This window comes from Chelmon rostratus, chromosome 11 (genome assembly GCF_017976325.1).
Source record: "Chelmon rostratus isolate fCheRos1 chromosome 11, fCheRos1.pri, whole genome shotgun sequence".
Lineage (NCBI taxonomy): Eukaryota > Metazoa > Chordata > Actinopteri > Chaetodontiformes > Chaetodontidae > Chelmon > Chelmon rostratus.
In genome coordinates, this window is record NC_055668.1 from 9457355 (window position 1) to 9482135 (window position 24781).

A 24781-nucleotide genomic window follows, 5' to 3' on the forward strand; every position below is an offset into this window, starting at 1 on the left:
AGTCGAGATATTGTGAGGAAAAACCGCTACAAAAACATAGCTGGGAAGGGAAGCTCATTAACTGCTGGTGGAATTGGCAAGGCGAGGGTCTTGAAGAAGGTGTGTGCAGCGGGGATTTTGTGCTATGTGTGATAAGGAAGAGTTCAGTTAAATTCCTTAATGACTTATTTTGTATGCTCAGAGCGAACTATGCTCGGCTGTGTCTAGTAATTTAGCCTCTGTAGTTCCCTCTTTCTTTACAGGTAAATTTTGAAAGGGCTGCCTTTTTTTTTTATCGGGAAACCATCTTTTTAAACAGGTCAGGGCGGCAGAGTTTTCTTTTGGTGTGAAGATTTGAAATTCTCAGATATTGGCTGATTAATGTCCCTTCAGCACACTAAACAAGAGCATCCGTTTAATGTATTTCATCAGGACATTTCTCTTGATGTTTTCAGCATCCATTATCAAACCGTGGCAATGAAGCCCAACCCCCCCAAGTGCAAGAGGACTGCTAGTAATCTTTTCAACCCTGCTAAGATAGAGATTTATGTGCCTCTTGTACGAAGGTTGCCCAGAGATAATGGCATACATGTGTTGGTATGTGCTTCTGAGCGGGGCAGAAACACTGATACACTGAAGTGTGTCTGTCAGCTGATGCAAATAATGACAAAAGCTGCAGGTTCTACCAGGAGACAAACAACAAGGATGAGAGAGACTCATGTCCGATGGATTATCTGCCAGAGCTTCTCTTATTGCAAAGAGCATCTTGGTATAATTTATGTGTGGAAAAACACTGCAGTCATAAATAGCCATTTACAAGTCTTAAATGAAGCATATTTTCTAAGCTTCGAGGGAGTCTTAACCTTTAGACAAGAGTATCTTCACAGTTAAATTGCCCTCAGCTAATGCACTACACTGACATGCCTCTATTTATTAATATTACTCAGCTAAATCTAATTATTATTTGTCTTTCAGTGTGCATGCAGAAGACTGGGCTTTTTTTCCCAGTCCATGCTCACAAGTCTGTAGAAAATTATGATTCAATAAAGTCGCTGTGATTTTACAGCGACTTAATGGTCTGTAACACCTCATTGGAGTCAAAATCACCGGATTTTGTTGGATTTAGAGGATGACGGTGCCTTTTTTCCTTTCAACAAAACAAATAACCCCAGTTCCTCCAGGACCAAGGGTAGAGAGGTCATCTGTGTTTACAGAGAAACCGAAGCAGCTGCCGAGTGTTTTAGAGCTCGACAGTAACTCACTGTCCTTCCTGTAATATCCCTCATTAGCTGCAAAGTGAAATATGTCTTTCACCTCACAGAAACACAGCTGTATAAATATTGGTCTGATGTGGAAGTGTTGAGACAGCGGCACTGGTGAGATAAGAACTGTTTAAATTTTCATGAATTCACCACTAGTCTGGTTTTTGGCGCTTACCCACACTCTAATTGGCATGTTCCTGTTCTTGTAGTGAAGAACTCCATGAATTATGCACGAAAAACAACTCGCCACGTGTCCCATTATAACCACATTGTGCTATGCAATTTTGGGCCCGCTATTCTGGAGAAAAGGCAATACTTGAGACAGCTCCATTCACATTACAGCCCAACCTCAGCTTAGCTGGGGATCAACCAAAGCCCTTGTTTCTTACCTCTCGCCAACACAAAATCTCACCTCTTATGCAACACCAGCGAAAGCCACTTGATGATACTGGTTCCCCTCGCATTTTATCACCCTGACCTATTAAACAACCAGACATGCAACTGAGAACTAAATTTAATCTATGAATGATTTATGGTCAAGGAGAGTAGTCATAAAGCTTGCATTTATTCGGTGAGAAAGTGAGGCTAAATGTTTAATATTAAAAGTAAACGGTGAGGTTAGGTAAAGAAAACACATGAGGTGACTGCACTTTAAAAAGAGCGCCGGCTGCTGCTGCTGCTGCTGCTGCTGCAGTGGTTTCCTCGTACGCCCTCACCTGAACCAGGTCTGGATTCTCAGTATTCATACTTAAGCAGGGTTTAATATTTTAGTGCACAGAAATGGGGACTTGATGCGTTAAATTGCAAATGTATGAGTCACAGCTGATCCATATTTAATGGGCCATGAATTGAGATTTACCAGCCAATACTGCTGAATGGAGTGGAAGGCTGCTCTTCGGCATGCCGCAACAGTCTGCCTTTGAATAAACAGAACAACACTCATCAGTCACGGTTTTGTGAATGAAAGCCTTGATGACCTTTTTGAGGAATGATCAGATATATAGCATTTTGTGTTTTTTATAATTACTTCCTCTTTACTGTGCCGTTGCCAACCTCTCAGTTAGTCTGCGTAAATGCGACACCTGTGGTTCACCTCTCAGGAATGCTCTGTGGCTGATGCACAGTTACTTCTTGTATATTGATGTTGACCTGTCCTGTCCAGCATCGAGAAGGCCAAGGGTAGCCAGGCTGAATGCAGGAGAATGTGTTTCTGTCGAGTCACTGCTTAGAGTCTCTTATTTTCCTGTCATCGCTCCTATGATTCAATTAAGAACCTGCATTCCGTAGTCTGGCCAGGCCAGACTAGGAGACCAGTGATTGACAGGTAAAGACATTACTATGCGAAGGGAAAGAGAGTGCAGGGAGAGATATGAATATTTGAGTAGATGGCATAAAAGAATCTTGTAATTGATTTTCTATCTAAGCTGCCGTTTCATTTACTGAATAAATGCATTCACTTCAGGCAGCGGGTTTTTCACGCCGTCCCCATTGTCTCATTGTGAAGACAAACGTTATCGTATTTTGTACTTGATGGTGATTTTGCAGATTCTAAAACCTTTTGCCCGACCGCTCCGCTGCATGGCAGGCAGCTAAAAGGTTTTACAGCATTGTACTTTCCCTTGCACTACATGGCACGACAAGAAACGCTGCCAACCACGTAACCTTGCTGGAAGTAGGCTGTGCTGAAATGAGCTCTGTGTGTTGTCCCCGTCCGACAGATGTGATCCACACCGTGGGCCCGGTGGCCAGAGGTCATGTGGGACCTACCGAGACCAATGACCTCACCTCCTGCTACCAGAACTCCCTCAGGCTGATGAAGGAGCATGGCTTGAGCACTGTGGTGAGTACAGCACGCTACCACGCTCACACTCATCCGAGGAGAAATTTGTCTCCGTCCTGAGCAGCCTGAAATAAATGAATTATATGCTTCTGTGTTTTTGTTTGACAGTGGGTAAGCCTTCAGTGAGAACAGCTGTGTTTGAAAATTTTAGGAAATTTGGAAAAGGTACAAGAACAAAAGGATTTAGCATCTTTCATTTTTGATACAGTTCTGAAAAGCCTTAATCTTCTTTATATAAACAAAAGCAACAGAGAACACAACAAAATGGTAATGTTTCATGTTTGTAAAATGAAGGCTTTTCATGTAGACTACTTTGGCTTGTGATTAAATGAAAAGCAGGCCTTTGTGTCCACCTCTCCATTGCCACTGCCAATAACGGCAGTTTCTCCTTAGTCACTGTTCTGGAAGCCACTTTTAGGCTAGAAACCTGTGACCTTTCTTAAATTCTTCTAAAGATTTTGACATAGATATGTGATTTATATTTTTTTGTTTCCAACCAATTGAATGTCCAGAGGCCTGAGGAGTAATTTCAGATGTCTGCGCCACCGCCCCAAGAAGCATTGTCTTCTTCAAAACACCGGAAAAACACAAGGTTTAGTGTGCTGAACGTGGCTTAATCATAGGGGCTTTAGACGAGACGGTGCCCACACAATCCACAGCTGGCAGCAGCCGATCATTCACACAGCTTCTAGCCTGTTCTGGACCGTATGTTTCAGTCTGGTCCACGTGATATATGGATTTGCCCTGCCCACAGAGGGTAAACAAATCAGTATCACACCAAATAGCCACAAATCACATTTTCTGCACCAACCTACTGCCCTGCAGCCTCATCAGAGGCCAATCAATGGAAGTGCTTACCAGCGGAGAGAGGAGACATAGATGAGTACCAGTTTCATTAAGATGATTGTGACAAATTCCTGCTCTGTTGATGACTTATTGTGAGTGCGACCGACACCTCTTGGTAGCAATTAAATGGATTGTGCAGCCAAATTACTGAAGTTGTTGTGGTAAGTGTTTTGAAGTTCTATCAAAATCAGCATCATGCCTGATTATCTGTAAACTTCTCTAATAAGACTTGCATCCGCAAAGATATGATGAGCCACAAGCATGACATTAGAAAGTCATTTACACAATAGCAGACGTTACCGTGGTGGGCTCGAGGCCTCAGAGCATCGCGCACTCCAGCCAGCTTTCTATTTTCATCCACAAATGTTCCGGCCCTCGCTTTGTTTCCGGCACATTCCGAAGATTTATTTAGTTTGGTCCCATCTCTTGATTTATTTATCAAATAGTCCATCTATTTATAAGAAACAGAGTTTCTGTTTTTTCTGGGTCCTGGCTAATGTATTTACACAGCTGCTCCGTGTTGAACAGGCCTTCAGTGGAAACAGTGGTGTTCTGTGATTGACTGGCCTTGTAGGATGAGCCTAGTCATTACATTATCTTAGCCACAGTCCATTTCGTCTCTCCTTGCTGCAAGGACAACAGAAAGCCTTTTCACCAAACGCAAAAGGGAAATAGCTGTTTCTTCAAGCAAGGATGCGGCCTTGATTTAGTTTTACTCCAGCCCGCTTGATATGCAAGACTTACTTGAAGAGAGGCTCCAAGGGTTCTCTGTTCCTAATTCTTTGTTAACAGACAGTCTTGCCTGGTGCCGAGCACAAGGAGTCCCAAGTTTTTGGTTAGCTGATCAGCACTAAGCTCATTTTGACTCATCTGGAAGGGTCTCACTATGAGCTTTGCTGTGTGAGAGAAACAAGGGATCCCACCGAAGACGGGCACCCCGCCAAGTGGGTCTACAAAGTGGGCAAAAGAGGGGGGCTACGTTTGGGAATCCTAGACGGCTGGCTCCCTAATGGGGATTCCAGGGCATTACAAAGGAATAGGAGTCAAAACAAAGCCTAACACAAAATAAACTTGAGCATGAAAGATTAAAAAGAAGCAGAGCTTGGTAGTTAATCCCTGTTTCTTAGAGCTCAAAGCCACCCCTTAGGCTGCAAAACAGTACAGCTACCACAGTTGTCTCATGTCAAAATCATTTTGTGACTGTAGCATGTCAAGACAGGGAGTTTACAGGGAAATTCACTGACTTTCAGGGCTGAAAATGCATTTCCTTTACCTTAGGGCAGCTCAGTGCTCAGTGTGTATGACTGAACATTTATTACAGTAGTATCCCCAGACAGACGTCAGAAACTAGATAGAAGAGCTTTTAATGTCCCTGACGTCCCTGATTTCCAGTTCTACTGGGACAGAACTGGGAAAGATGGAAAATGTGACTGTTAGGCAACCTAAGGCAATTCCTGACTGAGTTTGGAGGCTTCTGAGTTTCTGGGTTGTATCTTGCCATTGCTTTAAAATAAAACTCATGTGGAGGTACCAGTCGATTGAATATAGTCCATGAATTCATGAAGTCTTCCTTGTGGGGCATCTTAGACAGTGGCTCATGCATTAAAATTAGATCCTTGTTTCTTTGTGTTAGTTTTGAGAGGCAGTTGGTGAGTTACGTAAAAGGTCCCAGGCCAGAGAAGCACATTTTAAATTTTATTCTTTTGATAACATTGAAGGTGTTGTGCATTAAGTGTTGCATAAGATGAGATAATCACCTCGAGCTGAGTGAGCACTGAGCTGCAGTGTCTTTTTATCTAAAGGCTGCACTCATGCTGCATGCTTTGCCAAGCCCATTTTGGATGAAATGTAACGGCAGGTGTGCACATTTTATTTCAATGACTAACCCTGACCAAAGGACAAACTGTAAATAAAGGATGCAGTTCTAAGCTTTACTGATGGCCTTCAGATGAAAAACGAGCCGGAGCCAAGAAATCTGCCGTTTAACCCCCGCACTGGAGTTGAAAGCTATCTGGAACGGTGCAGGTTTTCACAACCTCACTCTGTCTTAGTCTCTGGATAAATATCTGACGGCTGGGTGACCTATTGAGTTGTGTTTGTCAAAGCATTTGGCTGCAGCCCATGCTGGGTATTGATAGCGTGTATTTGTGCCCATGTGCATACAGTACGTACACCATGTCTGTCACGTGCATGTTCCTGGGCATGTGTTGTTACAGTGTTCTTCACTCATTCCTTTTTTTTTTGCCTCAAAGACTCTTATGCCTCAGTGCTTTTTTTTCTTTTCTCCGTCTTTTGCTGCGGCTGAAAGAGCAGCAGGCTGTCACAGCTCCCTGGGCTCCGACTGACCGCGGCCCACAGTCAGGATGCGAGCGTTCCCGGCCGGGCTCTGCAACATCACACAGGGGAGTCGTGGGAGCTGTGCAGCCTGTGAGCAGAGCTGCAGCTCAGGGCCTGTGAGCAGCACATTGTGAAACAGCCCCCTCCTCTGCTCAGTGCCTGTTACACTACATTGTGTTGGAGACTCAGGTGAGGAGCCAAAGAGGAAATATAGCCAGAAATATGGATTTTTGGTGGATTGATTGTAGACATGAATTGTGATAATAACACCGCCCCGCTGGTCGATAGGTGTTGAGATGCTGTAGCAGGCTATCAATATTTGCTTGAGCCAGAACATTTTAAATAGGACTCATCGTGGTTGCTCTGATATACGGAGCATGCCTTGTTGTTATGGTCTATTTGGAAACAGCTGAAATTGTTTGGGAAACTCGCTACTCAGCAGTGCTACATTATTGCATTCAACATAATTTTCAGAAGACAACAGCCTGAAAGAAGATAATGATAATAATTTGTTTGTGTGTTAAGATGCCACGCAGTGCGCAAGACATGCAGATTTCTAACCACTGACTGAGACCTGCCAATCACTTTATCTTCTAACTGGAAAAAAAATTCCCTGCAATCAAGATTAGGTTTTTTATACCCGGCAGTGAAATTATTCACCTGTGTGTATGCGCATTTTAACGACGCACTTGTGGTTGTGTGTGTGTGTGCGCTGTGTCTGTGTACAGTCAGACCCTGGGGGACCTCCTCTCCAAAGAGCTGGAAAGCCATACAGTACATGCAACCGAGGAGACGGTTAATGCAGGTCCCCTGTCTTGGTTAGTCATGGAAGGCTGCTCAGATTCTTCCCTGGAAGCGAGCGTAGCATCTGTCAGGCAGAAACAGACAGACTGCGTGGAGGGGGACGCCACCATCTGGAAGCCATTCAGCCTTAGACTCTGTTTCGTTTTAGAGACATATTAAACACCCTTTAGACTGTGACCTTTAGAATAAAAGAATAGCCATGTTTACCCAAAACATCATTATTTTTTCATTTAATTTAGCTTTGCTTTTGAGTCTTTGGGGAGTGTTCTGTTGAGACACAATAAATATGGTTTTAGTCTCGAGGGTATGTGGCATAAAGATACAGCGAGCATTTTTGTTGTTGACTAATGATCTCGTGGGGAGCCGAGTCTCCTTTTTGTTCCTAATTTGACGCTGACAGGCCACAATTTGATGTTTTCCGAAAGTATCTGTCATTAAGCTATTTCTGGCTGCGTGCAGTGGGCTGGCAGCTGTCACTGTGGACATTGACAGGGTCGCAGACTGCATTTAGTGGCCTCCTCTCTGACTCCCATGCGGCCCTGGAAGTGTTTTGTAGTCATAACACACTGGCTTCGAGGAGATCCAGCAGGGAAGCCACAAATTGCCCGTTGAGAAAAATGCTGAAAGCCAAGTGGATTGGAGATGAATCGTGTAGAATGATAGGATTAGCCACCCTTCTCTGTGGACCCATTCCAAGGCAACATTAGCTTCCATTCATTTCAACCAAAATGCATTCCTGCAAACGATATCTTTAAGTGACACATTAGCGTGCACGGCCTGCTTGAAGATGACAGCTGATAGCCCCTACTAGATAATCTGTTTCACATGACAGGGGTGGCGAAGGAAGAACAAACAAACACTGCATCAATGGGATAAGTGACCATGCCCCCAAGGTGTCTTTGAGATAGACAACACACGAGGGTTTGGAGGGCAAATTGACTTTAACCTCATTGGGGATTCTGTTTTTGCCGACCAGTTTTAAAAGCATCTCCTCTGTTCTCAGGAATGATGTGAAATATGCTGTAAATAACTTTTACTGTTCCACCTTTATTAATGTAGGTCACTGGTGATATTTGAAAATGTGTTTTTTACTGCTGTATTTAAGTGCACTGGAGGGTCTTTGTCATTATTTATGTTTCCAAATACTACCATATCAAACTTAACGACTCTGTACTCCACCCCATTCCATTTTGGTGTGCCGACTCCCCAAGCGATTAATTAATTTTCATTTATGCACCGAACAGATCGCGCACAAACTTTTCCTCTATCCGCTTCTCTACCCTTTCTCGTAAATTATCGTCCACGCGTGCAAGCGACTCTAGATTTAATCATATAATGGCTGATAGAAGTGTGGAGGCTTGACTGTGCACATACTTGGCTTCTGACCATTGCAAAGTAAACTGTGTCATTAATTGAGATAGAAGAATGAGAGTTTTACTGCTGATCTGCTTACGCAACGCAGTTGGTCTTTGTGTCTATATCAGCCAGTTTTCCATTTAGTTCACACTTTGAATTCCTCCACAATAGAGTGCAAGCTCATTTTCTTTCTGATAATATTTGGGGAATTTAATTTGCAAATGAACTGAACTCTCAAATGTCTGTTTTTAGCCGTCTGTGCACTTCTGTCACGTACCTTTGTCTGCTGCACCTAAGCTTTATGAAGTGAAAACCCAGTATGTCACAGAAGAGTATGAAGGCTAAATGCTGCAAAAGAATGAAGCAATGCTAAAACTGCCTCTAACGTCAGGTGAATATGTTTTTCTTCAACATTTACATGTAAAAACCAGCATATTAGCAGAACATTTTGTGAACCTTTCTCTAAACAAGAAGATACTTGTCGTATCGTACTTGTTTTTTGAATTTAGCTTTAGCAGTTGAGATTTGGGAGATGGATGTCGTGCTTTACTCCTTTTGTTTGTTTTGGTTCCTTTTGTCAAAATTCTTGCATTGTTCATCATGTTAATCTGGTTCAAGATCTAGAGTAGAAACAGACACTGAAACAAAAATCCAGCACTGCATGTGCCACAGAAGATTTCAGAGAGTGTCCCCTCATCTGCAGTTAGCTACAATATGAGATTATATCCCAGCCCTCTCTGCGGCCAGTCAGCCAGTCATTGCTCATCTCTCCATACAGTACCAGCATACGTCTCCAAAGGTTAATTAGACTGAAGCGTTTAAAAGGTCATGCCATTTAAATTAGCCGTTGCTATTTGTCTGATCCGAATCATTGGCAACAATGGGCCAATTAGATCCAATTACACTGATAGTGGTTGTGGTGATCTGCTACCTAGTCTAAGTTAATAGCAATTGGGGCCCCAATTACCCCAACACCCTGATTCAGAAGGAGGCAGTGACAGCAGGAGGAGCTTCAGGTGTGGGTAAAGGGAACAGTCCTGTTTCATCATCTTCCCTTGACATTCCCTTCACTCCAGGGAAGACTGCAACTTTATGGGAGGTGGAATATTAGGATATGTAAAATGTGACATTTCCACACATCTCGAGAGGGGTAATCACAGTTGATGGGGATTGAAGAGGTAATCTACAGAGTGTCTATGTGGCGCGAGCTGATGTGAGCACGGTAGTGTCTTGATTACAAGCACAGGAAGCCCATAGCAATCATCGGAAAGACAAAACCCCGTCTCCTACAAAGGCTGCTCCACCTAGACGTTCGGTGAGGGGAACGGCAGCGGCACTGTTCTAGATTAATGTGCTCTGACAATAATAAAGGCTCTTCAAATAATTTAAGTACTAAAGCACAGTCAAGCAGTATAAGGCTCAGACTCAGCACTCAGGCTGGGTTCACTTCATGTTTTCCTCTGCTGCCGTACCTGGCTGTGAGGAGCTCCTGGAGACGATCTCTTGAATTTCTATGAGGCTCATATCCCTCTGCGGTACCATCTGAGAATAGAAGCGACAGCTCGTACCCAAGCGAGGGACTGTCGGAGGAAGTTGTTGATTAAACAGATGCCATTTCGCCATGATACAAGAACACCACAATAAGCTAACATTAATGAAACACACTTGAAGAATGCCGGAGAAGAAAAAGGAATTTCTGTCTGTCTTTGTGTGTTGCTGCACAACAGGAACGAGAAGGCGACTCCTTCCTTAGCTCCGGTTTGACGTATAGAGGATACAAACAGGAGAAAAGCTCAGGGATGCACCCGCGGAAACAATGCTGTAGTTAATTCTGATTAGCAACATCTCACTCAGATAAACTGCAGCGCTGTCATTTGCAACAATGCTGATTTTCAAAGCGGGCCTCTTTTGCCCAAGGAAGACTACTTTTGACTCGCATTGTTTCCGACAAGAGGAAAACTCAAGCGGCTACAGCGCGTGGACAGCGGCGTCTCGTTTGCTTTGAAGCTTCCTCAGCTAAACCAATACGCACAAAATCTCGACACAAAAACAGCCGACTCCTCGCTGTACACCTGAAAGAGTGTTGTTTTTTTGTTTTTTTTCAAGCGCAGGCTCCCATCTGTTTAGAGTTGTGCTCGAGTCTGAAACACTAGTGTCATCAAACAGTTCCTCCGCCACTTGATAAATGCTTCTCCTTTGATCAGAGGAGCCGAGCGGGAAAGAAGGATGTGAAATACATTACATGCAAAGCAGGCCCCTCTCGAAGCCCGACAGTTGCTCCTCAACCGAGAAAATCTCAGCAATCTCGCCGATACTGTAACAGATTGCTGTTCATCGGCAGCGGACCTTGGTGGGATGAGTTCTTGTTTACATCATTATGGTTAATTACCATGCGGAATCAGTGCAGCCAACAGTGCCTGTACTGCGTGTGTGTGTGTGTGTGTGTGTGTGTGTGTGGCAGTTAAGCCGGACAGCACTGTCACACTCCCAGTCGTCTCATTATTAATGCAGCACCATCCTAAGGTGACGCCTCTTGCTGCTCTGCTGTGTTTGCTCATAATCCTTTGAGTCTGTGCCAGTGGATGGGACTGTCCAAACAGCGTGTATAAACGAATAACCAGGGAAACCCTTTATATCTACTCCAGACAAATCATCCAGTCAGCCTCCACTTCCAACTGGTCCACAAATCTTGGTGACACGTTATGCTGCAATTGTGATACGCATGGCAACATTTTCAATTTAACACTCGCAGATGAATATTTTAATTATTATTGAGTGAATAGTAATGAGGCCGCCGAATCCATGCGTTCCTCTTAATGCACTTAATTAAAGTTACAAGGCGAGACGTTTAACATGACTCCGCATCAGAAAATAAGCTTCTTGGACGGTTATGTATCAAGAAAGACACAACACGATGAAGCAAGCAGTCGCGAGCATGTGATGTATTAGCGCTTACCGGGTTAGTAGCTCCACCACCGATGTGAGTCTTAGTTTTACACAGCGTTGGATCTAGTTCTTTGGCCTTAAAGCATCTTTCTGGCAGCCTTTTGTGGCTTTTATGAAGCCAGGTGTTGAACCGAGTGTCGACCTTGCCAGGGCCGTGTCCATGAAACTGGAATTTCCTGGTCTATCGCAGGGTTATATTTCAACAAGCTCGCACCCAATTATCCTTCAATCATAGTCCCCAGTCTTACAGATGTGTTTGGTCGAAGTACAAGGTCTCTCTATCGTGGTTTGACACACAGGGGACTCTCTCTCGCTCTGGCTGTAACACGTGAAACGTTTAAAGGGGGGGGAAGAAAATCACATGGCATCTCAGATAAAGATGAAGGTCACCTACATGTTATTTATTTAGTTATTTGTAGCTTTCACACTGAATAAATCGCAATTATGATCAAGGCACCAAGCACAAAGATTACACATAGTATATTACATTAACACCTTTAGACGTACAAATCAGCGGTGTGTCAGGCTGCTAAAGTGGGTGCTAACTGATCCGCTCTTTCTTAAGTTGCTTTCTCTCCCAATGTTTTGTTTATGCAGTACACATGCGAGGGAATAACTGTGAGATCAGCTCTTAATTATATGCACTGATATTAGATGCTACCTTGTAATTAATGCAGGGTAGTTGTTGCTTTAAAAAAAACTGCCAAAGACAGAACTGGTGAGTAAATACAGACTGTGAAATGAGTCATGAGAGAGTGATTTAATTAATTGCTGAAAATGAGAAGGTAAATAAATTTGAATCTTCCTAAACTTAATCTTGTAGTTGACATTTTGCTCTTTCTAACCTTTTTTTTTTTTTTATTTTATTTCTCAAGTTGTTTCTTGTCGAGCACAAACTGGGACTTGAATCCTAATGCCACGCAGCTAGTTGTCCCTGCTCTGAGATTATTTACAGTTTTTCACTGCAGGTTGTCTTCAGATTTTTCATAGCAAGCCTTCTCTGAACCTTAAAACATACTGTGCCCAACTCTTTCCTGTGTTTTGTTAATGCATTGGTTCCCGTGTGTTTTATCAAACAGAATGCGTAAGGCGGAGAGCTGACAGCTATTGGGAGCCTTGGGAATGTTCGTTCTTTTTGTGGTTCAGAAGTGCACAACTGCACGTCTACATCCAGGATAGGCATAAAGTCGAAAATGAATATTTAAAATAGTCCCCGTCTGCTTGGAACATATTTATGATCAGCGCTGTTTGGTTTGATGGCAGCAAACAGGGAGCGGTGCATGTTGTGTTGACCAACTGGCCAGCCCATATTTCTGTGTATTTATGAGAACATCATGACAGACTCAATGCAAAGTTAAGACTTAAGTTATATCCACAGATGTGCCCTAGTCGCAAGTGTTGCCCCCTCATCATTCTGTTATCAAAAGCACAGCAGTCTTCCCGCAGGCTCAGGTGAGTGATTGTGTGCATTGGCAGGCACGCCAATGTTTATGCTCTCCTACATAATTCTTTAATCACGGTGCTATTACCCCACACATACACCCAGTTTAGTGCCATTATTATCTCCCAAGGTCACAGCTAACGAGGGCTGACGCACTGTGCCTGGCCTGAGCTGATTGACTCGCAATTTTAAACTGGCTCAATCTAGGCCTACTCAGCAATTCAGGAGGCAATGCGGCACCTTGCACAGGTTTATGAGAGAAATAGATTAGCTCTAACACTGCTGGATTGTCTTGCTTTGATGTTGGAGATTGCCACAGAGGTTGGAGATACGCATTTCCGCCGCGTTTTGTCCCATCTACTGGCCCTGACATTTGTGTTCTCACTGAGAACTCAAATTTACTTACCAAGATTATTTTACTGGTTAATAATATATGAAAATTTCTTGTTGACCCTGCACTTAACTTTAAGCTGAATGATCTGCAGTGCGCTAGAACAGGCCATTTGTCTCTGGGCATGTGTGTTATTATTATTTCCGTGATTTAATCTGCGATAGAGAAAGCACATAGCAGCTGAATATCAGACACCTGATTGTGAATGTGCAGCTAGTCCTTGTGTTACACCCCCACCTTCCACATTCTCTCCTGTTCCGAGTTAATTAAAAATTATACGACATGTTAGCATTAAATCATTATGAAGTAGGCCTATTGAAGTAATCATTTCATGGGGTAATTTAGCAGATTAAACATTTCTTTCATTGTCAACCAGTGACCTTGATATCGTAAATGTCACACTCTCCTTTTACGAGTGATGCCGCAACTGTCAGGACCATAGAGCAGATTTAAATTTAAATCTGCTATTACTGTACCGGTATCCACCTTTTTCATTTCACATACAGATGAATGGAGAAAGACCAGAGGTTTAGTCACCAGGCCATATGCTGAATGAAGTGCCTGCGGAGCGAACGCCGGGGTGAATCCTGTTTCATGGCTTGACTTTTTTGCACACAGCTTGGAATGCCAGATAACCTCCAAGTCTCACTCCTCTTAATATCTAATGTCACATCCATAAACCCCTGGTAATGACCGTATGCATGGAATCACATCTGGGGCTCTTTATCGTTAAGATAGCCCCCTCACAGGAGTGCAAAGGCCATGAGATGGAGAACATGCAACAGAATAAGTGTGCATACTCTAATTTCAAATTTGTAGCAGAATGCCGAAAGCATGTGTTTTTGGCTTCTGACATTGGCCGTTTTCTTTGGAGCAATTAAAACAGAAAGCGCTCTGCAGCTTTCCATTCAGTGATGCAGTGAAGGGGCTCTGTTATGAAATTGGAGAGAAGTGATTTGAGGTAAATACACACGTCAGATCACTTTGGCTCAATCAAGGCCATCGTGGCTCCAGATTCCTAACGGGAGGAATTACTGGCTCCCCGCCTGAGCCCAGTCCTGCAAGAGTCCTTGGCTTTTCCAGAAGGAGGCTGAGTCATAAGGAAACGTGTATGTGTTTGGCATAGAGCTCCGCCGGCATAACGATGATGACCTACATGATGGTCTCTTATCCAAGCCTAATTGTGATCCACACTAAATACTAATCAGGCTTCTCTGGGTTGTTTTGTCCTCGCATTCCATTATTAATAAGATGTTATATAAAAACATATTATAGACTGCCCCAGTGTGTTCACTTTTTTCCAGAAGCATTTCCTGCCTGACAGAATTGTTTGGTTACATTATTTATTGCAGGAGAATATGAATCCTCATTCCCATATAGTGATGCAGTACATTTTTGCTCTAAAAACATGTGATGTATTTGGTGCAGAGAAAATGGTTTTCCAGTTTTAGTAACTAATTAATGCTTTATCAATATTCATGATGAACTCCACATTTAGAAAACTGTAATTAGCTGTATTATCCTCTGGCCATTTGTGAAAAAGTTATCCCGATAGTTTGAATCAAACCACAGCAACAACTCCAGTTTCTGACCAAACGGTACGCTCTGCAGTTACATATTACCTTGGACAAATATCAGATATTAGTCCAGAGGCAAGCAGCACATGACAGGACCACTTCAAACCAGCACTTAGTCTGCATGGGAGTTAGAAAGAGCTGGATGGATGGTGTCATAATTCACTGGAGCCACCTGGTGATTCCCTCAGTCACCTTCCTGTTTCCTCTCAGCCAGCTGCTCCCTGTACGCCCAATCAATCTGCCGTGCCACCGCTCCTGCAATTCACCATGACCTTGAGTGGCATGTCCCCTCTCTTTCGTTTGGGACGTCGGTGGGCTTTTGCGTCCCTCCTCATCCCTCCTCATTTAGAGATGCACCTGTGCTCAGACCAAGATAGCACCAGTTTGCAATGCGGCTCTGGAATTTGACTGAATTTAATAAAAATCTCATATACACAGATTGCAGCAGGCAGGCCCTGCATGCTGTTTTTGTTACTTCTGCCTTCTGTTGCATATATTCACAGTGTTTATCTACCATTTTCTGCGGTTCTTCAAATGACCTCTTTATACGAGTAAAAGTAAAAGATTGAAAAGACAGCATTTGCATATTTTGGAGATATCTTTTTTGGGGTTTTTGGTTGCTGCTTCTGTTGTTTTTTCGCACATGTAGAAATCAGATCACATAATTGTGTTCAAATAAGTATGAGCCTTCATGTTCATAATAATAATGATTATTTTGCAGCTAGATAAGCAATTATACGGTTACCTCACAAAGCAGCTTGGAAGTACCATTTCTATCTAGTGCCTCCTCTCTTGAGTCTCTGTTTTTGTTTGTTGTTGAAGGCTAGAGGAGGTGGGGACTTGTTGTTCTGCTTGGTTGGCCATAGACATGTATTGTCTGGGCCAGGCCGGGGTGGCAGAGTGGCTTCCTTCATGGCCCCAGTGTGACAGAGCTGTCTCTACATGAAGGTGACCCTCTCCCTGCATCCTCCACTCTGCCCAGCGTGCCTGTCAGGTCCTACAGGCGACATGGTCTATTAAGCACTTTAATGATGACCACAGCCTCGTGCACTCGCACAGCAGACCCTTCCTCCTTTATATCTCTGTGTATGTTTTAAATGATGAATGTATGGGAGTGTATGTGTGAGTATGTTTTTTTTCTGTGCCGCCATCCTTGCACAAAGGAGCCTAACTTGTATCTAGCCAGTGTCTGAGGGGAGATTTTGATTAGGCCTGGACACTTGGCGAAATAAATCTCCTCTGGGATTTAAAGGTGTATAGTTTGAACAGGCAATCCTTCAGAAGGCTTTTAAACTCAATAAATCCACTAACGCCCCACTGTTTCAAAACACTACTTTTACAGCCTTGTACTTTATATCCGTATACTGCACTGTGGTGTACAAGTGACAGGACTACTGGAAGACGGTAACAAGCCTTGGGGAGCACTCCTACCACCACTTTCACATCTGTTGATCCTCCATATCCCTGTATCTGCTCTGAATAAGGGAAGTTTGCTACGTGACGAGGCAGGTGTATTATGCACTCTCTCCTTGAGGTTGGCAAGAAGGGACCATGAGGTTCAGATGGCAGCTGCTGGGCTCGGTGTGGGCGCATCTTCAGATGAGTGTAAATGAGGGGACAGGGGATGATATTAGGTCTCCCAGGGCATCTTCACCACAGTTCATCCCATCGTAATTACCTCCATGCAGTGTTTGCATTCGGTGACCACCGGGAGTCTGTGTCCTCCTGATTCTCAAACAGGGCGGATTAGGAACAGGGCAAGGCAACACTGCCACCTTTGTGATGCTGTAGTTCCAGAAATTTGAATGTGCATACCGCAACACATGAAATTCAGTGTATCTTCATACAGTATATAATTTAATTACAGATAAACCAACAGGGAATTCATTGTGGTTTCAACACATAAAGGACTGTTTTCAGTGGAATCAGGTGTGCAGGAGAGTCTGTGTAATTTCACAGTCTTGTTGTAAAATAGTTTTGGCTTGATATCTAGCACACATTTGTTCGTTGTCCTGTGAAAATCCTCTGTCTTCATCAACTCAAGCTTCACAATACTGAGCCAGTAAAACAATAAATATGCAGGTAAATGATATGATGATCAAAAAATAAAAGGGATGCCTGTCCTCATTAATGCCGATCATAAATTGCATTGTCACTCTTGTTTCCTATTAGCAGTGATCAGATGGAGAAGCTAAATGCCAGAAACCAAACTCTGTTCATTCCTAATTGACCTTTTGCCAAACCCCTCCTCCGAACAGCAACTGTCCAATCATAGCTTAGTAACTGTAACTCTCTGGCAGGCCTGTCAAGCTTTTCAATTCTCTACGTGTTGATGTGGAGTGCATGAGGCTTTTAGAGGAGTGATACAAAAATACAAGATCGAACGTGTGAAGAATGGATTAAACCCTGTCTTTATCTGCTCCATAAGATGCAAATGTTAGCATGTCCTGCTAGCTAGCTTAGTACCTACAGCCAACCGAACGTTGCATCCAAAGGCAATGGGCATGTAATTAGCTTTCTGTATTATTTTGTGGGTTGCAAGTTAGATTGGAAAAATATAGTATATAAAAAATACCTGTTCAGGACCAAACATCCATTAGATCTCATTGCATTTGCCAAACTCATGGCTTATTCCTATCTAACATGCATGTAGCTCAAGCTGACATGCATGATATGTAACATTAATCCTCCAGCACTGGCCAACCATCCACTTGAAACTAACGCTATTTCATTTTAATGATTGGTTTAATTATTGGCTTCAATAAGATCAGTATTATTTAGACTTAAACAAGCGTCCTTTTTCAACCAAGCTTTTGTTTTCGTGACGTTTCCTTTCACCTTACATCAAAGTGTCTGCACCACTGAATTCATATAGTCTGTACTAATTCTGATTTCTTAGACAGCTGTGCTTTTATGCAGCTTCATATGGTTCCAGACAAGCAAGGCTGAAACATTGTCAAAGCAAGGCACACAAAACTGAAATGTGCATTCACATTGTCACCTTTCAAGAACCTTTCTATATAGAGAAAAAGTGATACAAGGCCCTTTGTTTTTGCCGTAGGTGTGAATATCATTAGATCTACCATGAGTGCAATAAATGCAAGTAGGTTCAGTAGCCTTTGCCCATGAGACAATAAAACACATATGGAAATGAGCCGACAGCATGACTAATAGCTTGCAGTTTGAGCCATGCGCCCATCTCAGCAAAATGCCTGTTCTCTTTAAGTGAGCCATTATACAGTTATCAATGAGGCCGCTTCGCCTTTGATCTCTCTTTTAAGAGTTGAGTATATTACACCCAAAGAAAGAAACACCTTGGAGAAGCCATTGCTTTGCATGCTGTTTACCGTCACGCCCAAAATGAGGATAAAATGAATACAAAGGAAGCTGTCACTCCCCGCGTCCCTCCTGTCCCTAATCCCTCCACTCCTGAGTCTGTGCCTGCCACATCATCATCAGAGCTCAGATCAAAGTGTGAGAGAATGGCCCACAGGTCTGCACAGAGGGAGAGCTGACCTCCTCAGAGCTTACTATGTCCTTGGACCAAAGTCCTTTTCAGGGCTAGACATATTCATTGAAAACCGATTCTGTGCAGTGTGCCTAAATTGAGCTTTACTTTGGATCACTGATCTTGCTTTGTGGACATTCCCTGAGGCAGTCATCGTATCAGTTGTATAAAGACAATTTAGTCATCTCATTTGAAAGCTCTTATGTTCACGCAGCTGGAATAAACTGAGGTTGGAAACATGCATTACAGCGTGTATATAGTCGATATATTGGTATTCATGCCCATGGTACTGCGAGCTTATATTTTTATGACTTAAAGCGCACCGGACCAGTATATACTGTAAATTGAAAAATAGTGTTTTCTCACGCTAATACGACACAGGCCTTGACCCCTCATCCCGCTACTGTTAATTAGTGTTGGTTGCTCTTACCTCTGGGCAAGCTCAGATTTATGGCTTTATGTTGTCGGGAGCTTTATAGAGAAAGTGTTCTGCCGGGGCCTAGTCTGCCCACGGACTACATGGATAAACAGGCTTTCATACTCTGCATCAAATCTCTGGGAAACATATATATTCCTGAACAGCATGTCTTTTTGCTGCGTCACACTGAATCTACCTACAATTTTGCAATCTCAGCCCTTATAAAGTGTGATCTATAAAATGATTCATTCATACATTAAAGGGATTCCTGGACGTTTTGGGATTATTTGCTGACTTACCGAGCATTACGTAAGAAAATCAATATCAATTTCATCCCAGGACATTCAGTACAGAGATAGATCAGTCTAGTGTTTAGCCTACCCGAGCACAAACATTGGCAGCAGAGGGAAAAAGCGAGCCTCCAACAGAAGAAAAAGCCATCCAGGTACCCAGGGTTATCTGTCTGCCTACAGTAGCTGCACCATTTTTTACTCATGCCCATTCATCTCACCCCAGTCTACCTGGGCTCATAAACATGCTGCAGCCTGCCTTTTATTCTCCCACAACATTGCATCACAGGAGTTTACACAGGCTGTGTATCACTGGAGTTGCGCAAATGGGATGAGCTATCATCAGTGTTGCGGAACTGAGCGCGATGAAGGCAATCGCAGAGCACCCTGAGCTTCCGTTTACAAAGAGTTCATTAAGTGCATGGAATTCCCAGTTGACAAAAACATCCCAAGCTTCAAGTCCTGAAGTAATTATTCCTAAAGCACAAGGCCGATGAAGAAATCAGAAGAAACAGACTTACCCAGTGGTATACTGTATGTTTTGCCTTCCACTATACAGGAAAAAGATAAACATTCACTCTTCTAATTGGAAAATGTGTTCGTATGATTCAATAATAATTACGTGCTTACCATACTTCCAAAGGGTCACTGCTACACCAGTACAGAGAGCTCAATTCGATTTGCAGTTAATGAGGTTGGGTCTCTAACGAATGTTAGTTTTTGCTTTGTATGCAGTGCTTTGGGAAATGTGGTTATGGCCTGTTTTATCATTCGTTATGATTCTGTGCAGATCTCCCATTTACGTTCATTTGGGTAATATGTAACTTATCTTTTCCATTTTAAACTGGTAGGCACGAAATAAAACAGTCCAATGAAAAGAAGTTATGGAGCCTTCATTAGCTTTAAGTAATTCCTGAATATCATTTTTATATAAACAAACCCTATCTTATTATCTGCAGCAAATCTATGCTGAGATCTTGCACGTGGCTGCTGTGCTGCTCGACTTTGTGACTGTGCAATCAGTCAACCTTCAAAGGCTGCATGCAGCGAATGGCCCGGAGGCTTTCGGAGTTAATATCTATTGGGATTTGTGCATGTCCCTTATTCTGGGTGATCACTGGGCTGCAACTAAGAATAATCTCTACTTTTCACATCAACCGTATTAATTCTAGCCACCCTGCTGACCACATGCTACTGTATTGCCCTTTCTCTGTTTTACCTTGTTACATTGACTCCTCTATAACCCCTGCACAGTAGCTTTTGGCTCGTACATGTGGTGCCAAAATATCAGCACAACCCTAATCACACTGTAGCTCACCAATAAACCTTTAATGCTATAAATAATGCAGGGAAAGGCTTTGTAGCTTGGTTCAAACCACTTTGGTCAATTCAGGAATGCTAGCAAGGCTTTTGTCCATCAATACAGCCTGAGCAGAGCCAGACCTTTAGTCTTTATTCGGTTTTTAGGTGGCAGCCATTAGTATGCAGTATGCAGCAGACCTGATTTTTGTTTCACATTGGTCCTGCCACAAAGACAGGGGCCATGCAGCAAGTCACTTGTCTTCATATGTATGCTGTTCTGTCACCTCGAAATCCAGAGTGGGGTCTTTGACTTTGAAGCCCCTTTGATACGGTGCTTTTTGAAATGTTGAAGGACGCCTTGAAAGGAAAAAATGTTTAATTAGTAGCCTTATGATGGAAGCGTACCATAGGCCCGCTTTCACATTGCAAGACCAGAAGCCCCTTTTTTCCCCTCCTCTGATTAAATGTGCTGTTGAAGTTGATTTATGAATCGAAATTAAAGAAATGTCTCATGAAAAATGTCCCCTAATTATTATTTTACTATTCATTTACATCAACCACTTGGGAATCATCTGCTCTTGAGTTACAAATCCCGGGCTGTATTTTAGGATTACTGATAATTCTGACCTCCAAGCTCCATATGCTGCTAATCTCTGCTGAGACAGTTTGACGTGGGTTATGGATATTTGAGAATCCACATTTGCCCTGGTTTTACCTTTCACAGAGGGATATATGGCTTGGCTTCTCTCTTGTGCTTCATTTTATCTTGAGCATTTCAGAGGCTTTTTCACTTTGAGATATGTTATAAAACAGCAGTTTGATAGATTCAGACAGAATCCTCCTATTCCCTGCTTTGATCATTTTCTTTATGCCCACCTGTAATTTAGGCCTCCAAAATGCAAATGACTTCTAATGCTCCACACCATGCACACCATGATCTACATATCTTAAGCACTCATTGGAATAATCACAGGCTTTAGAGGCCCTGAGGCACATTGAATGATGTCTTTTACACTGAGAGTTGAGGTTCAAATATTCAAATCAAACATTTTGCTCAGGATTTCCACAGATACATTTTTCCTTCATTTACTGCTTTCTTTGCTTCCGTCTCAGGATTCAATCAAAATGCCTCCTACAGTTTATAATGTCAGGGCTCTTGTGATAAATACAATAAAAATTTCATAACACCGTTATAATCATGTCAGGGTGAGGATCTTAATCAAAGTAAAGTTCAAGGCTTTAAAGGAAGCGAATGTATGATACCGTAAATTGTGAAATAAAAGCCGATCAAATAGCTGAGGCTGTGGTCTGTTGGAACAAATCAAGTCTGGTCACCAATAAAGGAAAAAAGAAGACATGACCTACACTATAATGGCTCACATGCTGAATTCAGGACAGTATACAATTTTGCAGCAGTTTTTAATAGAAATACTGAAGAATCTGAGCTTCCATTTTCAACCATTTACCACAGCAGGCAGGAGACAGATCAACAACAGAGAGGCTTCTTGCTAACATATTGCCACAATTAGACATGAAGGTCAGTCTCTAATAACAGCCTGTCTCAAATTAAGTCCTGGTTCTCCGTTTAGTTGTGGTAAATAAAGGCCCTGGCCACCATTATTTAGATTTTGCTGCACTTCATGATGATTCTTCCTCAGACAACAAAGCCACAGGTCTATTACCCCAAATGTCAGTCTGAGGTTCTCTCCAGTCCACAACGTTTCAGATAAGCCTGCAGACATGTCTTGGTTTCACCCACTACAAGCATGCCACTCTAATCAACAAGCTCTATTTTCACAAACAGAAAATAACATGACAAGCAGCATGTCTGCAGCTGTACAGAGCACCGGTGCAGCGGAACAGTAGGAATACACTTTGCTGTTGAGTTTACCTGACATGTTCCTCGCCTACTCATTTGAATTCTGTCAATCATGTGAGGGTCACGTGGAGGTCAGTCAGTTTGTCTTGTTGTCGTGAATTTCTTTCTTTTGCCTTTGTCTCTCCAGTGCTCAGTGGTCAGTGAGAATTTCCACTGATACTGAGCAGGAGTCCTCATGCATAAATATGAGCAGACGTCTGGTTGCTTGTGCCCTCAGTTCACAGTAGTATCATTTTTATGCCGCTCTAAATGCTCCCTCTTTAACACTGAGGGAATCAGTGTCACGAGCGGAGTTCTGTAGGAAATATGAATTATAAAAGAGAACGATTTCCTTCCAGGACTGGACGGTATTTGTCCATTTGGAAGTACTGATTTGCAATAAATGGTGTATATGTTAAAGTTTTGCAGGTCCTTTACAGTTTTATGTTTAAAGTAGCTTTCTACTTCCCAGTATAATGACCATATTGTATTCAAAAAAAGCTTCTCAGTGTACCTGTGCACTGTAGCTTTGGGCTTCAATGTGAACTGTGCTCGATCAACCATCCCGCTGGTCATGGACCAATGAATCAAGCAGTCATCAGTTTGGTATCTGCTTGTATTTGCTCCACTGCTCTGCCCTATCCACAGGCTGCAGCATTTACACCCTGTTTTTTTGCCCATTCATCTCACCTCTGTCATGCGTTTGGCTGGCGGTTATGCTGCAACCTGTCCTTCCTCCCCCCTGCAACGCTGCATCCATTGCACGTGCAGATGAGATCAGTGCTGCGGAACTGAGTGTGGTGAAGGTAATCATAGAACACCCCAAGCTTCTTTGTGGCCAAAGACAGTCCAGCTGCTGTATTTATCTTTGGTCCAATCCCAATGTCTGCCCTTGCGGACTTGCAAACTTTATGCACAACTTCCTCATGTCTGGAGTCCTGCAGGCTGCATGTCTGGCTGTGACTCAGGAGGTCCACTGATCACAAGGTTGGCGGTTCGATCCCCAGCTCCTCCTATCCATATGTCGAAGTGTCGACATGTGGATTGCTCAGGCCAGCTAGCTCGCGTGGTAGCTCGCTGCCATCTGTGTGGTAGTGTGTGAAGCAAAAATTGTCAAGCCCTTTGGATAAAAAGGTTATATAAATACGTCCATTTACTGAATAACCTGTAGTTTATAACAATAAAGTGGAAAATAGGGAGGACAGTGGGAGACCAGAACCAGCAAGAAAAACAAAACACGACACACGACTGTATCCTAACACATCTATCATGCTTCTTTTATTAAAAAATGTTTCTTATTATTTATCAAAGTGTGCATATTACCAATATAAATGGGCAAGTTTGTTAACATGTACGGACAACTCTGATTATCCTTAGCTCTCTTGCTAGTAATCTTGCTTTAAAATTATTCGTATTATTCATATTCTTCAAACTTCACGTTTGGATTAGAAGAACCCAGCAAACATCACAGTGCGCTTATTAAAGCAGGTTAAGATTGCTGGAATATTTCAACATTAAATATTCTACTGTGAGGTGGGAACCTCACACCACTTTCACTGTTTGTTTTCATTGCTGCTACAGACTCACACTCGCACAGCACGGTAGATGCACGTCGATGTCAACAAAACCATTGTGGGAAGCACTATTTACAATTTGTGTAGTCTGGTTTGTCATTTCTTTCCTCTGTATCAGACATTACCTGCTGCTGCTTAGGGAGAGGATTTACTTGGTGGTGGCATATTTTCATACTTTATTGCTGGCAGGACCCCAGAGGACAACAGGAATGTTCTGTTCTGGTTTATTCATAACAACACAAATTCTCCATCTCTAGATAGCGACGGTGCATGCAAACAGCTAATCCTTAATAAGCTGTTTTCCAGAGTAACGTGGCCAGTAAGTTACTCCCTGCATGTAAACATTGTCAATGACAGCGAGTCCTTAATAGACACTCAGATATTATTGTGATAATAGTTACACTTGATCATGGCAGATACAAAAGCGGGTTGTGGGACTCGGGCCATTAAGTTCCAGGTTTCTCACCCTCTGCATTTCTCCATCCTCCATTTAGCATAATGACACTCAAACAATCAGCGATAGCATTAGAATATGGAGTGTGGTATTATGCAGAATAAAAGGGTGTTAATGTGTCATATTTGAATATCCTGATCTGTAACCGTGGCATGCTCTTCCCAGCAGTAGCTGATTCAGACAGAGAGACCAGGCATGACCTACATGCTTAAAGAATTACAGCAGTCAACAAAGAGGATTCTCTTGGATTCATGTTCTGATGTAAGCCCACACTGTGGCAACAGTGGTGAATAATAACATACTTGTGGTCGCATTTGCACAAGGTCTCCCCTTGCCGCTGTGATTTATAAGCATAGCTTCCATCTGCAAACAGGCTAGGAGGCTTCAAGCTACGGGGGCGTCACCCTGGGTCCAGTGCTATTTACTCAGCCAGCCGAGACGGGGTGCTCCCCCGGAAGCGTCCTGCAGTCGCTGTGCCCATGCGTGGTTTTCTTACCTTTACCTGCCTGCTCATGGCTACTCTGCGGTGCCTGCAGCATGGGGAGGTGACAGCTACAGCAGGGCCGCCGCGTTTTGCCACAGGTTGAGCCATCTTTAC

General features: G+C 43.0%; 1 protein-coding gene across 7 annotated transcripts in view; it reads left to right on the forward strand.

Annotated features, from left to right (window-relative positions):
* Nucleotides 1–24781, forward strand: part of macrod2 (mono-ADP ribosylhydrolase 2) — a 407625-nt gene that overhangs the window by 286480 nt on the left and 96364 nt on the right. For all 7 annotated transcript variants that reach the window (XM_041947057.1, XM_041947058.1, XM_041947062.1 and 4 more), the window contains exon 6: nucleotides 2960–3081. In XM_041947057.1, coding sequence (XP_041802991.1) covers nucleotides 2960–3081 — 122 coding nt within the window. The remainder of the gene's footprint in view (nucleotides 1–2959; nucleotides 3082–24781) is intronic.